Source organism: Rhinopithecus roxellana, chromosome 11, assembly GCF_007565055.1.
Source record: "Rhinopithecus roxellana isolate Shanxi Qingling chromosome 11, ASM756505v1, whole genome shotgun sequence".
In the NCBI taxonomy this organism is placed as follows: Eukaryota; Metazoa; Chordata; class Mammalia; order Primates; family Cercopithecidae; genus Rhinopithecus; species Rhinopithecus roxellana.
Window position 1 is genome coordinate 107109164 of NC_044559.1, and position 17668 is coordinate 107126831.

Sequence of the window (17668 nt, forward strand, 5' to 3'; positions counted from 1 at the left end):
TTACTTTCAGGGGGTGCATGGCCCCCTCGAAATCTTCATGGACCCTACATTAAGAGTCTCTGTTCTATATTGATCTCCATTTTCACATAAATTTTCTATAATAAGTACACAGTAGAGCACTGTGTGTGATAGAGTATAATTTAATATTTGATTTATATTCAATATTTATTCATTCAAAAGGCATTGTATGACCTTTCAGGGTCCCTAGGCTCTTATTTGTGAGGACCAAACATCATGACACAGTGTGACAACTGTGGAAGCAGAAATTGAACTGGACTCTCCTCTAAAATATTTGGCTTACTCTATAAAGAAAATCCTTAAAAGTGCTCTTTTTACTTTTATGAGAGACACACTATGGGTTAATATCCCAAATAATGATAATTTAAACTTTCCAGTTGTCTGTTTTTCAATATTCAGAAATTTATCAATATCAAGCACCCATCACCTGCCTGCTTTGTAACACCCTCCCCAACTCTGACATTACAAGTGATACTTGGATGTGCCTGTCCTACTGAACAGGGCTGCCAAGTTCAACAAAATTCAATTTCACTCTACTCAGAAAATGTATAATGAATGCCTTCCAATCTCTATGTACTGAGCTAGGAGCAGGGACATGGAAATATACAATCAGTTCCACATTTCAATATGATGTTAATAAAACATTTCCCCAAAAGACTGAGTTTTATCAAAGAGTGTTTGCATACAAATATTTTTAAAGCAAACTATAGTAAATCCTGAATATGACCCTAATACATTCTTGATATACACCCATGTGGCTTGTTTACGCAGCATTCTAGCTTTGCAACGAGCGTGCTCTGTATCTTGGTTTTTTAGTATGTCAGATCTTTGGATGCACAAACTTTGGAATGTAATGATCACTTCAGAGAACATCAGTGATAGGTAGCAGAGGCTGATGGCCCTGCCATCTCTGGTCCCACGCACTTACCTGAGAGAGAGGTTCAGGAGGTGGTGGCGGCAGTGGAAGGTCTAACACAGGATCAGCTGGTGGAGGTGGTAAGTCATCCTCATATGGGCTGATACCAGTGGCAGCAACATTTGTTCCATGACCAAGAGGGGCTGCACCACTGACATTTGATGCCTGTAGAGATGCTGAATGATGTTGACTCTGCGAGGACTCTTTCTGTGCCTGGATTGTCCTCTGCTCAGCTTCACTTATGTCTGCTACCAGATCTGCCATGAGAGCCTCTAAATCTTGGTCTTCCAGTGCATTTAAGGACTCTAGTAGGGAAAATCACATTAACGGTATAAACAACTACTTGCATCTGGAAAAACTGAAAGAAGATAATTTTTAAGCATAATATTTGAGTAGAAAGGAATTCTTATTTTGATTGGTTATGATATAATGAGAAGATTGAGAATATTTTAATTCAATAGCACAAGTATAGGAATTCCTAAAAGGACTGTTGCTGCATTTGTTGCATGGTTAATCTGAGTGAGTTTCTAATACCAAGAAAATAAATGGAGGAAATGTGTTCTCTACACTGGGGCACCTGACACACCAGCTATAAAGTCAAATCCAAGCCCATGAATAGATGCTTAAGTAGGAAATCCTTGCATATTATAGTGTAAGATCTCAGAGTTTTAGAAAAGTAGGGGAGGGGAGAGCATTGGAAATGGATGGAAGGGGAGTTTTCCCTAAGCATTTGGAGGGCAAATAGAGTACTGCTGCTATTTAGAAGAAACTGGATTTCAACCAACTGGGGTTTAATGTGCCTGTGACTTTGGGGTGAAGATGGAGCTTCTATAGGCTCACCACCTAACTGTAGAAAACTTCACATTCGGAGAAAGAGCAATTTTTAAAAAATTTTTATTTATTTATTTATTTGGGACAGAGTCTCACTCTATTGCCCAGGCCGGAGTGCCATAGTGTGATCTCGGTTCACTGCAATCTCTGCCTCCCAGGCTCAAGCAATCCTCCCAACTCACCCTCCCAAGCAGCTGGGACTACAGGTGCATGCCATCAGGTCCAGCTAATTTTTGTATTTTGTGTAGAGACAGGGTTTCGTCATGTTGCCCAGACTGGTCTCAAACTCCTGGGCTAAAGCGATCTTCCCACCTCAGCCTCCCAAAGTGCTGGGATTACAGGCAAGAGCCACCGTGCCCAGCCAAGAGCAATTAATGATAAATAGCAGAAATTAAAGCACCATAGGTCGCAAGGAGTTAAAAAATTATGGGATTAAATGGTAGAAACTTAATGAAGATAGTAAGCTGGGAGTTAACTTTTAAAAGACAGGAAAGACATAAATTTTCAGAGTGAGAGGGAGGGAGGAGAGATCACCTTAGGATTTCTTCCATGTGTGAGATTACTATGGTAGAGTAATCTGTGTGATCCTGAACATTGATTAGATCATGTGGTGTAGTGGGGGTGGTGTTGGTGAGTAGTCCTGGTGGAGTACTTTGATGATCAGGCATATATGATATGGTGAATATAATGAACAAAGGATGGGCAGGAAGGAAGTGATCCATGAGGAGAATTCTAGCTGCTATAGGTATGATGAACCAGACTGAGGAAATGGGAGCAACTGGAATGAAGCCTACTCAGTAACAAATAAGCTTTGTGAAAGGATACATTGTCAGACATCATCATCATAAACGCCACGCAGTGTATTACAGGAATGCTAGTAGTGCTAGTTTATAGTACTCGGACTAAAGTTTGGGTTTCCTCAATGTGTAAAAAGAGTTTATTTTACTGTAAGTCATTTTTATACATGACTTCTTTTTTTTTTTTTTTGAGACAGAATCTCACTCTGTCACCCAGGCTGGAGTGCAGTGGCATGATCTCAGCTCATTGCAACCTCTGCCTCTCGGGTTCAAGCAATTCTCCTGCCTCAGCCTCCCCAGCAGCTGGGATTACAGGTATGCACCACCCTGCCTCGATAATCTTTGTATTTTTAGTAGAGACAGGGTTTTGCCATGTTGACCAGGCTGGTCTCGAACTCCTGGCTTCAAGTGATCCCCTTGCCTCAGCCTCCTGAGGTGCTAAGATTGCAGGTGAGAGCTATCAGGCGCAGCCTATATATAATTTCTTTATAAAATTAAGCTAAATTAATTTAAAATGTTTTCAGAGAAAAAATATATAGAACTAAAGAAGCATATTTATAATTTTCTACTGCAATCAATCACATTGTGACTGTTGACATATACACCTTTACTCTATTATAAAAATTTTGGGGACAAAACCTCCATAATAATATTTATATTAGTAATTTCCAAAGCAAATTTAATAAATTGAATTATTATATTAGTTATTAATAGCTTTTTAATATATTAAAGATTTCTAAATTTATCAATAGAGATGAAATGTTTTAATAAAGATTAGCTAAATTTATGAATATGGAATTGAGTAATATGGAATTGGGGAATGGGAAAGAAATAGATTTTATTCTGAAATTGGTCACTGACTCTCTGAATGACTTTGGGCAATTTTTTTTTTTTTTAAACAGGCTCTTGTTCTGTTGCCCAGGCTGCAGTGCAGTGGTAGGATCATAGCTCACGGTAGCCTCAACCTCATGGGTTCAAGCAATCTTCCCACCTCAGCCTCCCAAATAGCTGGGACTACAGGCACATACGAGCATGCCTGGCTAATTTTTAAATTTTTTTAGAGACAGTGGTCTCACTATGTTGCCCAGACTTGTCTCAAACTCCTGGGATTAAGTGAGCCTCCTGCCTTGGCCTCCCAAAGTGATGGAATTACAAGCATGATTACAGGCTTGCACCCAGCCTGGGCAAAATATTTTGAACTCATTTTAGCAGTGTTTTAAAGTGAAGACAAAACAAATCTATTCTTAATCTAATTCCATACAAATTTAATTTTCCATACATAGGAGTAGTTTTTAATTGTCTTTTCCCGTATCCAAATTAGACCACATGTGTACATCTTGTTTCCTTAATGAGAAGAGTGTCTTATTACTGTAGTGTAACATCACTGTGTTTATATCTTGCTGGGTATCTGGGTATCATTGCTCCTATCATTGTCAGTATTGTGATACCAGGCACTGAGTTAGTGCTTAGAAAGCGTTAGTTGAGATGACTACAATTAAATTGAAATATTGATTAAATTTTAATTTTAATTGAATTGATTATAAAACATGCGGCTGTTATGATGTGGTGAGGCTAAATTTGCTTTGTTCATATGTGCAAGTATATGTTATCTATTGCAATCATAATTTTACAAAAGTATATTGCTTTTTTTTTTTTTGCTTTTTTTTTTTTAGACAGAGTCTTGCTCTGTCATCCAGACTAGAGTGCAGTGGCGCAATCTTGGCTCACGGCAACCTCCGCCTTCTGGGTTCCAGTGATTTTGGTCCCTCAGTCTCCCAAGTAGCTGAGATTACAGGTGCCTGCCACCATGCCTGGATAATTTTTGTACTTTTAGTAGAGATGGGGTTTCATCATGTTGGCCAGGCTGGTCTTGAACTCCTGACCTCAAGTGATCCACCAGCACTGGCCTCCCAACGTGCTGGGATTATAGGCGTGAGCCACCATGCCTGGCCTGCTTTTGTAAAAACCTTCATGAATGTTACCATCTTGGTGGAAATGACTGGCAGGAATAATAAATTTGTGTGGCAAATAAAAAGAGTGTAGGAAAAAGAGAAAATCAAAAGAGGTATATTATAATTTATCAAGAAACAGTCACTGGCACCTGATGGTTTATTACAAAACTACTGGAAATGATAGAAACAGAGAAATGCCTGGTCGGACGCCATGCCTCACACCTGTAATTCCAGCACTTTAGGAGGCTGAAACAGGTGGATCACCTGAGGTCTAGAGCTCGAGACCAGCTTAGCCAACAAGGCGAAACCCCTTGTCTACTAAAACTAGCCGGGCATGGTGACTCTTGCCTGTAGTCTCAGCTACTTGGGAGGCTGAGGCAAGAGAATCGCTCAAACCCAGAGGGCAGAGGTTGCAGTGAGTGGAGATCCCGCCACCGCACTCCAGCCTGGGTGACAGAGAGAGACTCTGCCTGAAAAAAAAAAACAAAATTCAGAGAAGCACAGAAATAAAACTTGGAATTCTGGATTTCTGTAATTGAACTTCTCTCCTATCTTGCTTTTCATATTTTTGGTAGTCACTGCAAGTCTTTGGGAAATCTTCTTCCAGAGTTGCAGGGAGTTTTCACTAATTTGAAAGTGATTACTTCAAGATTTATTATTATTCTTTTTGAGATGCAGTCTCACTCTGTTGCCCAGGCTGGGGTGCAGTGGCGCGATCCTGGCTCACTGCAAGCTCCGCCTCCTGGGTTCACGCAGTTCTCTCGCCTCAGCCTCCCGAGTAGCTGGGACTACAAGCGCCCGCCACCACGCCCAGCTAATTTTTTGTATTTTTTTAGAGACGGGATTTCACCGTGTTAGCCAGGATGGTCTCGATCTGACCTCGTGATCTGCCCGCCTCGGCCTCCCAAAGTGTTGGGATCACAAGCTTGAGCCACTGTGCCAGGCCTCAAGACTTATTATAATATGAATAGCATGTGGCCTAAAGATGTCTCCACTTAAATACACTGAGAGTTTTTGTTTTGTTTTGTTTTTTATTTTCTTGAGATAGAATCTCATTCTGTTGCCCAGGGTGGTATGCAGTGGCAGAAACACAGCCCACTGCAGCCTTGATCTTCCTGCCTCAGCCTCCCAAGCAGCTGAGACCACAGGCACATGGCACCACACTTGGCTACTTTTTTTTTATTTTTCATAGAGATGGGGTGTTGCTATGTTGTCCAGGCTGGTTTCAAACTCCTGAGCTCAAGCAATCCTCCTGCCTTGGCCTCCTAAAGTGTTGGGATCACAGGTGTGAGCCACCACGCATGGCTGAGAGATTTTTGGTAATAAAATAAAGTGACACATTCAGGAAAAATGAAAAAATGTCAAGTAGACTAAATTACATATAAGTATATATTATATCTAAATTAAAAAATATTTTAAATAAAATATGAAGTATCCATTCATATTTATTAATCATTATGAAATAGTTGATTTCTATCACTGAAGGGTCATTTCCTTATGAATATTTTCATATACTACTCTTTGTTACTCTATGGGCGTAGTAATAAGAAGAAACTCCCCTTACTTTAAAGCAGAAGATCATTTTGAGACTTTTCACAAATGCAGAATGGTGCTCCCTTTCGTTATTGGCAAAAAAGTCTTCTTGATTCTCTCAATTCAATCAAGACACAGTAAAACCCAGTCTGAAATCCATGATTTTAACAATGATATTTATCACGATGTTTAGGTTCCTTTAATTTAGTTTTCAAATTATAGTTTCATACTGATTTGAATCATCATCATGATTTTGAATTACTTAAGAAAAGAAATTGTTATGCTTACCATTTAAATCTTTAAACCCCACACTGTAGTTAAATTCAGCTCTGGGTGGGTTAGGGTCAGGAGGAGGGAGAGTGTCAACTCCTAAACTCTGTGAAAAAAGATCCCCCATCAAAGTTATTCATGATACAAACATTTCTGTAGCACACTTTACTCAGCAAGTCAAAAACCATGTATTATTTACACATTTTCTCCCTTAGTATGTTCTCTGAAAACCATATTGTAACTTGAAAATGTTTTACGTAATTTTTCCCCTATAGAAAATTACAGTGTAAAAATTATTCTAGAAGGAAGATCTTGAAACGGAACATGTCAATGAGAATGAGGTAGTTAATTTTTATAAAGAACATATAATGTCTTGTAATGGTGAACACACACACACTATATATATACATATATACAAATAATTCTGTAATGACTTAAGTCATGACATCAAAGAAATAAATATCCAGTTACTTGGAGGAGACAAGCTGTTTGAGGATGCAGTCTGTTGTAGTAAAATATTTCCTTAGCCTAAAATCTTGAGAACCTACATGTTGGCAGGGCTGTTTAGCCAAGCAAACCTATGACTATATCCACTTGGCCGCAACAAAGAAACAGCAAAAACCAAAAGGGCTTTGGGTGACGGCAGGTCCAAGAGACTAAAAGGGGCCTTTTCCTATTCATTTTTTTTAAATAAAAATAATGAGTCTTACTATGTTGCCCAGGCTGGTCTTTAACTCCTGGGCTCAAGTGAGCCTCCTGTCTTGGCCTCCCAAAGTGCTGGGATTATAGGTGTGAGCCATCATGCCCAGCCTCTTTCCTGTTCTTGCCTTACAGTAACAATACTTAAATGTGGTCCTGCAAAAATCCCAGACTCTGGCCCATCAGAACACTTCCCCCACTGGCTGCAGAAATGAGGGAACGGGTACAGAGAGACCACACACGTTCCCTTAAACTCTCCTCCGCCATGGGAAGAGAAAACACAGTCCTCATCTTTAGAAATGTGGTTGCCATCGGCTCACAACTGTAATCCCAGCACTTTGGGAGGCCAAGGTGGACAGATCATGATGTCAGGAGATAGAGACCATCCGGGCCAATATGGTGAAATCCCGTCTCTACTAAAAATACAAAAATTAGCTGGGTGTGGTGGCGTGCACCTGTAATCCCAGATAATGCATGGGGGATGAGAGAGGAGAATCGCTTCAACCTGGGAGATGGAGGAAGCAGTGAGCCGAGATTGTGCCACTGCACTCCAGTCTGCTGACAGAGTGAAACTCCGACTCAAAAAAGAAAGAAAGAAAGAAAGAAAGAAAGAAAGAAAGAAAGAAAGAAAGAAAGAAAGAAAGAAAGAAGGAAGGAAGGAAGGAAGGAAGGAAGGAAGGAAGGAAGGAAGGAAGGAAGGAAGGAAGGAAGGAAGGAAGGAAGGGAAAGAAAGAAAGAAAGAAAGAAAGAAAGAAAGAAAGAAAGAAAGAAAGAAAGAAAGAAAGAAAGAAAGAAAAGAAAAGAAAAGAAAAGAAAAGAAAAGAAAAGAAAAGAGAAGAGAAGAGAAGAAAAGAAAAGAAAAGAAAGAAAAAAAGAAATGTGGCTGTCATCCTAACACCTTTTAATCAGCACCCCTTCCTCTAAGCCAACTGTCTTGTATCTTATCCCTTCTTTCATAGAATCTAAACTTTTCTGAATCTTTTTAGGAATATAAAGTAGATGCTAACTAGAATTGGTTTATTTTTTATTTTTGTTTTTATTGAGACAGAGTCTCACTCTGTCGCCCAGGCTGGAGTGCAATGGCACAATCTCGGCTCACCGTAACCTCTGCTCCTGGGTTCAAATGATTCTCCTGCCTCAGCCTCCTGAGTAGCTGGGATTACAAACACCCACCACCAGGCTTGGCTAATTTTTGTGTTTTTAGTAGAGATGGGGTTTCACCATATTGGCCAGCCTGGCCTCGAACTCCTGACCTGTGATCTGCCCACCTCGACCTCCCAAAGTGCTGGGAATACAGGTGTGAGCCACTGTGCCCAGGGTAGAATTGGTTTATTTTTCCTAAAATAAATAGTCTTTCAAAACACAGACTATTCTTTTTTTTTTTTTTTTTTTTAGAGAGCTTTAGAAGACCCCTATCTTATTTACGAATACTGGCTTATTCTTCTTTTGACATTTTATGCAGAAAAGTGATGAGCTGGTTACCTTCTTAGTCAAAGGCTCATTTATGAGCACACTCTGAGCCGCTCTAAAGCCCATCTGACTGTAACCTGGCTTAGTGGCCGCTGGGTTAGCAGCTGCCTGACTGTAGTGGCGCCGACAGTGGGGCTCAGTGACCTCTGAGTCAATCTGATCTTGATGCCAGGGGCTTTTTTCTGTCTATGGCTGAGTGGTTTTCACATTCCTTTGAGGGTACTAAGTTCTTACAGTCTAATCACAAGGCCACCAAAACTCCCACTTAGTTATTTAAAATATAGCATTTCCTCAAGAGTTGGTAAAAAGTCTTTACTAAAGATGATATCCAGCCTGGGCAACATAGTGAGATCTCATCTCTACAAAAGAAAAAAAAAAATTAGCTGGGTGTGGTGGCGTGCACCTGTAGTCCCTGCTACTTGGGAGGCTGCGGCCAGAGGATCACTTGAGCCCACGAGGTTGAGGCTCCAGTGAACCATGATTGTGCCACTGCCCTCCAGCTTAAGCAACAGAGTGAGACTCTGTCTCAAAAACACCCCAAAATCAAACAAAGATAATATTTTCTTAGTGAGTTTATATAAAGGTAACCACAGGCAAATGGCTCAGTGCTGGTGGTTGTAGGGTAGTAAATTTGGGGGTAAATTTCTCTATTGGTAAATATTTGGATATGACAAGTTTGATGTATATCTGATCAATGTATTAAACTAACTGATCTCAAAAGAGTATAGTCAGGAACAAACTTTTTTTTTAATCCGTCATTGTCACAATTATATTGGAACTATATAATGTTGCCAATCTTCAGGGTTTTAAAAAAGACAGCTCCTTTGTCATGTTATAATGAAATTCTACAACTCTATTTTTGTTTTCTAATTTGCCAGTTAAAAAGGGAAGTTTACCTGAGTCAGAAGATCCATCTCTCCCAGCAAAGTGCTGAACATTTGGTCTATGTCTTCACTTGACTCACCCATCTGAAAAAGGAAGAAACTGAGATATTAGCAGTCTCATAAAAGCCTGATCCTAGGATACTCTTTGCATCCCTCTCTTTCCCCCAAGAGCCCCATCCATGGACAGCTAAGTAGGGAGAGGACTATACTGAGAGGAAGGCTCATGTCAGCCTGAAATTTCATGCCTGGCTTCTATCCAATCTGCTTGATCCAAGATTGTGCCAAACCTTGGGAAACGCCTCAGAGCCACAAATGAAATTTTCCAGGCTAAACTAGTCTTCTTGGGGCCAAAGAAACAGGCTGGGCAAGGTGACTCATGCCTGTAATCCCAGCACCAGGGGAGGCCGAAACAGGTGGATCACCTGAGGTCAGGAGTTCAAGACCAGCCTGGCCAATATGGTGAAACCCCATCTCTACAAAAAACACAAAAATTACCTGGGTGTGGTGGTGGGAACCTGTAGTCCCAGCTACTCGGGAGGCTGAGGCAGGAGAATCGCTTGAACGCAGGAGGCAAAGGTTGCAGTGAGCCGAGATCGCACCACTGTACTCTAGCCTGGGGGACAGAGAGAGACTCCGTCTCAAAAAAAAAAAAAAAAAAAAAACTTACATGAAAATGATGTGAGGAGTGATTAAGCATATTTACCCAACAATTCCCTGCTTTCAAAAGATATTTCTGAAATAATAGTTTTTAGTACATTTATTTAGAAGTACTGGTGGACAAACACTTAGAACTTAAATAGCCGCCCTGTCAAGTGAAAAGAGATAGAAAGAAAACATGTTTTTACATTTTAAACTTTCTTTGCCTAAACCAAATGAAGCAATTGCCCAAGAAGAGGAAAAGTTTGCAATAAAATAGGGTGGGACGCACTGTGAGTCGCAACTGGCTGCTCGGTTTCCTGACATTTTTGGCAAGGCTAAATTGGGAAGTTAGGAGACATTACTAGTCCTTTGGCCACTAACTGGCAGTAGTTTGGCAAAGGTAATCAATTGTTTCATCTGTAACATGAGGAATTTGTTGCAGACCATTTCTAAGGACATTTCTTTCTTTTTTCTTTTCTTTTTTTTTTTTTTTAGACGGAGTCTTCCTCTGTCACACAGGTTGGAGTGTGGTGGCACGATCTCAGCTCACTCCAGCCTCCATCTCTCAGGTTAAAGCAATTCTCCTTCCTCAGCCACCCGAGTAGCTGGGATGACAGGCACCCGCCACCACGCCTGGTTAATTATTGTATTTTTAGTAGAGACAGGGTTTCATCATGTTGGCCAGGCTGGTCTCAAACTCCTGACCTCACCTGAGGGTGATCCACTCTCCTTGACCTCCCAAAGTGCTGGGATTACAGGGATGAGTCACCTTGCTCAGCCTCTAAGGACATTTCAAAATGCTCTAAAACACTGTAAGATTAATGCCAATTATAGCTCATACTAAGAAGTCTGGTGGGTGTAGAGAATCAGTATGTAATATTTAAGCCAAATCACAATATTTACTTGAATATGTACATGCATGCATTTGTATCTCATTCTTTTAATTTGGAAATTAAAAATATATACAAAAGCAGAGAGAATAATGATTTTCATGTACACATTGTCCAGCTTTAATAATTTTCAACTGGACTGATCTTTTTCCATTTATATCTTCCTACAACAGATATTTTAAAGCAAATATTATTTTTCCACAAATATTTCAGAATGCAGTACTAAAAGATAAAGATACTCTATTTTTTTCTTTTCTTTTTTTTTTTTTTAGATGGAGTTTTGCTCTTGTCGCCCTGCCTAGAGTGCAGTGGTGCCATCTCACGCCTCTGCAACTTCCACCTCTCGGGTTAAAGCCAGTCTCGTGCCTCAGCCTCCTGAGTAGCTGGAATTACAGGCATGTCCCACCACACCTGGCTAATTTTTGTATTTTTAGTAGGGACGGGGTTTCTCCATGTTGGCCAGGGTGTTCTGAAACTCCTAACCTCAGGTGATCCACCTGCCTCGGTCTCCCAAAATGCTGGGATTACAGGTGTGAGCCACCACGCCTGGTCGATAAAGATACTTTCTAAATCATAACCATAATACTATTATCTCTTCATGTGTGTGTATTTAAAATAAACTACTCGGCTGAAATAGGCCAAGTCGAGGCAAATCTACCTTTCCTTGAATAAACTATCTTGAAAACTTGTAGTTCACCCTTTAAGTGACTTTAATACTTCAGCAGTCACATATTTTTATTTTTAATAGCTTTAGCTAACCAGGGTATCTTAGTCTCTTTATTAAATATGTCTATGAAACAAACTTTGTCACACTAACTTTGCTTTCTTAAAAATGACTCAAATGACTTCCTTCCCTTTCTCCTTCTCCTTCTTCTCCTCCTTCTCCTCCTCCTCCTCTTCCTCCTCCTCCTCCTCCTCCTCCTTCTTTTATTTTTGAGACAAAGTCTCACTCTGTCTCCCAGGCTGGAGTGCAATGGCTTGATCTCAGCTCACTGCAACCTCTGCCTCCTGGGTTCAAGAAATTTTCCTGCCTCAGCCTCCTGGGTAGCTAGTATTACAGGCGCCCGCCACCATGCCTGGCTAATTTTTGTGTTTTTAGTAGAGATGGGGTTTCATGATGTTGGCCAGGCTGTTCTTGAACTCCTGACCTCAAGTGATCCACCCACCCAGGCCTCCCAAAGTGTTGGGATTACAGGTGTGAGCCACCACACCCGGCCAAATGATTTTTAAGATATCACAATTCTTAAAAGTGAAGTGATGTAAATGATGATGATGATGATAACAGTAATATTTATCTGGCACTAACTCTGTTGCAAGAGCAACAGAGTTGCTATTAGCAACATTTAGCACCCAGGATAGCACTGACGCTGAGCAATCAGAACAGATGAGGCTGTAAAATCATTTTGGGTGAATCAGTGCATATCCTCCAAATATCCACCCTGCAAAGCTAGCACTTAATCTTCCCAAATTATCTTCAACAATTATCTTGGGTTTATCACTTAGGAAATCTGACATAAAGAAATCTTCTTGCGGAGGGGCGGAGCAAGATGGCCGAATAGGAACAACTCCAGTCTCCAACTCCCAGCGCGAGCGACACAGAAGACCGGTGATTTCTGCATTTTCAACTGAGGTACTGGGGTCATCTCACTAGGGAGTGCCGGACAATCGGTGCTGGTCAGCTGCTGCAGCCTGACCAGCGAGAGCTGAAGCAGGGCGAGGCATCGCCTCACCTGGAAGCGCAAGGGGGAAGGGGGATCCGTTTTCCTAGCCAGGGGAACTGAGACACACAACACCTGGAAAATCGGGTAACTCCCACCCCAATACTGCGCTGTAAGCATACAGGCATTCCAGGAGAATATATCCCACACCTGGCCGGGAGGGTCCCACGCCCACGAAGCCTCCCTCACTGCTAACACAGCAGTCTGCCGCGATCTATCCGCAAGGCAGCAGCGAGGCTGGGGGAGGGGCGCCCGCCATTGCTGAGGCTTAAGTAGGTAAACAAAGCCGCTGGGAAGCTCGAACTGGGTGGAGCTCACAGCAGCTCAAGGAAGCCTGCCTGTCTCTGTAGTCTCCACCTCTGGGGACAGCGCACAGCTGAAGACCAACAGGGGAAGTAGCGGGAGCCGGTGCAGACGCGAACGACTCTGTCTGACAGCTTTGTGGAGAGCCGCGGATCTCCCAACGCGGAGGTTGAGATCTGAGAACGGACAGACTGCCTGCTCAGGTGTGTCCCTGACCCCTGAGTAGCCTAGCTGGGAGAAATCCCCCACTAGGGGCAGTCTGACACCCCACACCTCACAGGGTGGAGTACACCCCTGAGAGGACACTTCCAAAGGAAGAATCAGACAGGTACACTCGCTGTTCAGCAATATTCTATCTTCGGCAACCTCTGCTGCTGATACCCAGGCAAACAGGGTCTGGAGTGGACCTCAAGCAATCTCCAACAGACCAACAGAGAGTCCTTCTGACTGTCAGAAGGAAAACTATCAAACAGGAAGGACACCTATACCAAAACCCCATCAGTTCGTCACCACCATCAAAGACCAGAGACAGATAAAACCACAAAGATGGGGAAGAAGCAGGGCAGAAAAGCTGGAAATTCAAAAAATAAGAGCGCATCTCCCCCTGCAAAGGAGCGCAGCCCATCACCAGCAACGGATCAAAGCTGGTCAGAGAATGACTTGGACGAGAGGAGAGAAGAAGGCTTCAGTCCATCAAACTTATCAGAGCTAAAGGAGGAATTACGTACCCAGCGCAAAGAAACTAAAAATCTTGAAAAAAGAGTGGAAGAATTGACAGCTAGACTCATTAATGCAGAGAAGATCATAAACGAAATGACAGAGATGAAAACCATGACACGAGAAATACGTGACAAATGCACAAGCTTCAGTAACCGACTCGATCAACTGGAAGAAAGAGTATCAGCGATTGAAGATCAAATGAATGAAATGAAGCGAGAAGAGAAACCAAAAGAAAAAAGAAGAAAAAGAAATGAGCAAAGCCTGCAAGAAGTATGGGATTACGTAAAAAGACCAAATCTACGTCTGATTGGGGTGCCTGAAAGTGAGGGGGAAAATGGAACCAAGTTGGAAAACACTCTTCAGGATATCATCCAGGAGAACTTCCCCAACCTAGTAGGGCAGGCCAACATTCAAATTCAGGAAATACAGAGAACGCCACAAAGATACTCCTCCAGAAGAGCAACTCCAAGACACATCATTGCCAGATTCACCAAAGTTGAAATGAAGGAAAAAATCTTAAGGGCAGCCAGAGAGAAAGGTCGGGTCACCCACAAAGGGAAGCCCATCAGACTAACAGCAGATCTCTCGGCAGAAACTCTACAAGCCAGAAGAGAGTGGGGGCCAATATTCAACGTTCTTAAAGAAAAGAATTTTCAACCCAGAATTTCATATCCAGCCAAACTAAGTTTCATAAGTGAAGGAGAAATAAAATCCTTTACAGATAAGCAAATGCTTAGAGATTTTGTCACCACCAGGCCTGCCTTACAAGAGACCCTGAAGGAAGCCCTAAACATGGAAAGGAACAACCGGTACCAGCCATCGCAAAAACTTGGCAAAATGTAAAGACCATCGAGGCTAGGAAGAAACTGCATCAACTAACGAGCAAAATAACCAGTTAATATCATAATGGCAGGATCAAGTTCACACATAACAATATTAACCTTAAATGTTAATGGACTAAATGCTCCAGTTAAAAGACACAGACTGGCAAACTGGATAAAGAGTCAAGACCCATCAGTCTGCTGTATTCAGGAGACCCATCTCACATGCAGAGACATACATAGGCTCAAAATAAAGGGATGGAGGAAGATCTACCAAGCAAATGGAGAACAAAAAAAAGCAGGGGTTGCAATCCTAGTCTCTGATAAAACAGACTTTAAACCATCAAAGATCAAAAGAGACAAAGAAGGCCATTACATAATGGTAAAGGGATCAATTCAACAGGAAGAGCTAACTCTCCTAAATATATATGCACCCAATACAGGAGCACCCAGATTCATAAAGCAAGTCCTTAGAGACTTACAAAGAGACTTAGACTCCCATACAATAATAATGGGGGACTTCAACACTCCGCTGTCAACATTAGACAGATCAACGAGACAGAAAGTTAACAAGGATATCCAGGAATTGAACTCATCTCTGCACCAAGCGGACCTAATAGACATCTATAGAACTCTCCACCCCAAATCAACAGAATATACATTCTTCTCAGCACCACATCGCACTTATTCCAAAATTGACCACATAATTGGAAGTAAAGCACTCCTCAGCAAATGTAAAAGAACAGAAATTATAACGAACTGTCTCTCAGACCACAGTGCAATCAAACTAGAACTCAGGACTAAGAAACTCAATCAAAACCGCTCAACTACATGGAAACTGAACAACCTGCTCCTGAATGACTATTGGGTACATAACGAAATGGAAGCGGAAATAAAGATGTTCTTTGATACCAATGAGAACAAAGATACAACATACCAGAATCTCTGGGACACATTTAAAGCAGTGTGTAGAGGGAAATTTATAGCACTAAATGCCCACAAGAGAAAGCAGGAAAGATCTAAAATTGACACTCTAACATCACAATTAAAAGAACTAGAGAGGCAAGAGCAATCACATTCAAAAGCTAGCAGAAGGCAAGAAATAACTAAGATCAGAGCAGAACTGAAGGAGATAGAGACACAAAAAACCCTCCAAAAAATCAATGAATCCAGGAGTTGGTTTTTTGAAAAGATCAACAAAATTGACAGACCGCTAGCAAGGCTAATAAAGAAAAAAAGAGAGAGGAATCAAATAGATGCAATAAAAAATGATAAAGGGGATATCACCACTGACCCCACAGAAATACAAACTACCATCAGAGAATACTATAAACACCTCTACGCAAATCAACTAGAAAATCTAGAAGAAATGGATAATTTCCTGGACACTTACACTCTCCCAAGGCTAAACCAGGAAGAAGTTGAATCCCTGAATAGACCAATAGCAGGCTCTGAAATTGAGGCAACAATTAATAGCCTACCCACCAAAAAAAGTCCAGGACCAGATGGATTCACAGCTGAATTCTACCAGAGGTACAAGGAGGAGCTGGTACCATTCCTTCTGAAACTATTCCAATCAATAGAAAAAGAGGGAATCCTCCCTAACTCATTTTATGAGGCCAACATCATCCTGATACCAAAGCCTGGCAGAGACACAACAAAAAAAGAGAATTTTAGACCAATATCCCTGATGAACATTGATGCAAAAATCCTCAATAAAATACTGGCAAACCGGATTCAGCAGCACATCAAAAAGCTTATCCACCATGATCAAGTGGGCTTCATCCCTGGGATGCAAGGCTGGTTCAACATTCACAAATCAATAAACGTAATCCAGCATATAAACAGAACCAAAGACAAGAACCACATGATTGTCTCAATAGATGCAGAAAAGGCTTTTGACAAAATTCAACAGCCCTTCATGCTAAAAACGCTCAATAAATTCGGTATTGATGGAACGTACCTCAAAATAATAAGAGCTATTTATGACAAACCCACAGCTAATATCATACTGAATGGGCAAAAACTGGAAAAATTCCCTTTGAAAACTGGCACAAGACAGGGATGCCCTCTCTCACCACTCCTATTCAACATAGTGTTGGAAGTTCTGGCTAGGGCAATCAGGCAAGAGAAAGAAATCAAGGGTATCCAGTTAGGAAAAGAAGAAGTCAAATTGTCCCTGTTTGCAGATGACATGATTGTATATTTAGAAAAACCCATCGTCTCAGCCCAAAATCTCCTTAAGCTGATAAGCAACTTCAGCAAAGTCTCAGGATACAAAATTAATGTGCAAAAATCACAAGCATTCTTATACACCAGCAACAGACAAGCAGAGAGCCAAATCAGGAATGAACTTCCATTCACAATTGCTTCAAAGAGAATCAAATACCTAGGAATCCAGCTTACAAGGGATGTAAAGGACCTCTTCAAGGAGAACTACAAACCACTGCTCAGTGAAATCAAAGAGGACACAAACAAATGGAAGAACATACCATGCTCATGGATAGGAAGAATCAATATCGTGAAAATGGCCATACTCCCCAAGGTTATTTATAGATTCAATGCCATCCCCATCAAGCTACCAATGACTTTCTTCACAGAATTGGAAAAAACTGCTTTAAAGTTCATATGGAACCAAAAAAGGGCCCGCATTGCCAAGACAATCCTAAGTCAAAAGGACAAAGCTGGAGGCGTCACGCTACCTGACTTCAAACTATACTACAAGGCTACAGTAACCAAAACAGCATGGTACTGGTACCAAAACAGAGATATAGACCAATGGAACAGAACAGAGTCCTCAGAAATAATACCGCACATCTACAGCCATCTGATCTTTGACAAACCTGAGAGAAACAAGAAATGGGGAAAGGATTCCCTATTTAATAAATGGTGCTGGGAAAATTGGCTAGCCATAAGTAGAAAGCTGAAACTGGATCCTTTCCTTACCCCTTATACGAAGATTAATTCAAGATGGATTAGAGACTTAAATGTTAGACCTAATACCATAAAAACCCTAGAAGAAAATCTAGGTAGTACCATTCAGGACATAGGCATGGGCAAGGACTTCATGTCTAAAACACCAAAAGCAACGGCAGCAAAAGCCATAAGTGACAAATGGGATCTAATTAAACTAAAGAGCTTTTGCACAGCAAAAGAAACTACCATCAGAGTGAACAGGCAACCTACAGAATGGGAGAAAATTTTTGC

General features: G+C 41.3%; 1 protein-coding gene across 3 annotated transcripts in view; it reads right to left on the reverse strand.

Annotated features, from left to right (window-relative positions):
- The window catches only part of LOC104679643 (amyloid beta A4 precursor protein-binding family B member 1-interacting protein), a 135976-nt gene that overhangs the window by 65651 nt on the left and 52657 nt on the right, over positions 1 to 17668 (reverse strand). For 2 of the 3 annotated variants that reach the window (XM_030941179.1, XM_030941181.1), the window contains 3 exons: positions 9383 to 9454; positions 6336 to 6423; positions 947 to 1239 (listed from right to left, as the gene is read on the reverse strand). In XM_030941179.1, coding sequence (XP_030797039.1) covers positions 947 to 1239; positions 6336 to 6423; positions 9383 to 9454 — 453 coding nt within the window. Of the gene's footprint in view, positions 1 to 946; positions 1240 to 6335; positions 6424 to 9382; positions 9455 to 9865; positions 9916 to 17668 lie in introns of those variants that run through there. The other variant, XM_030941180.1, reaches the window with a different exon arrangement.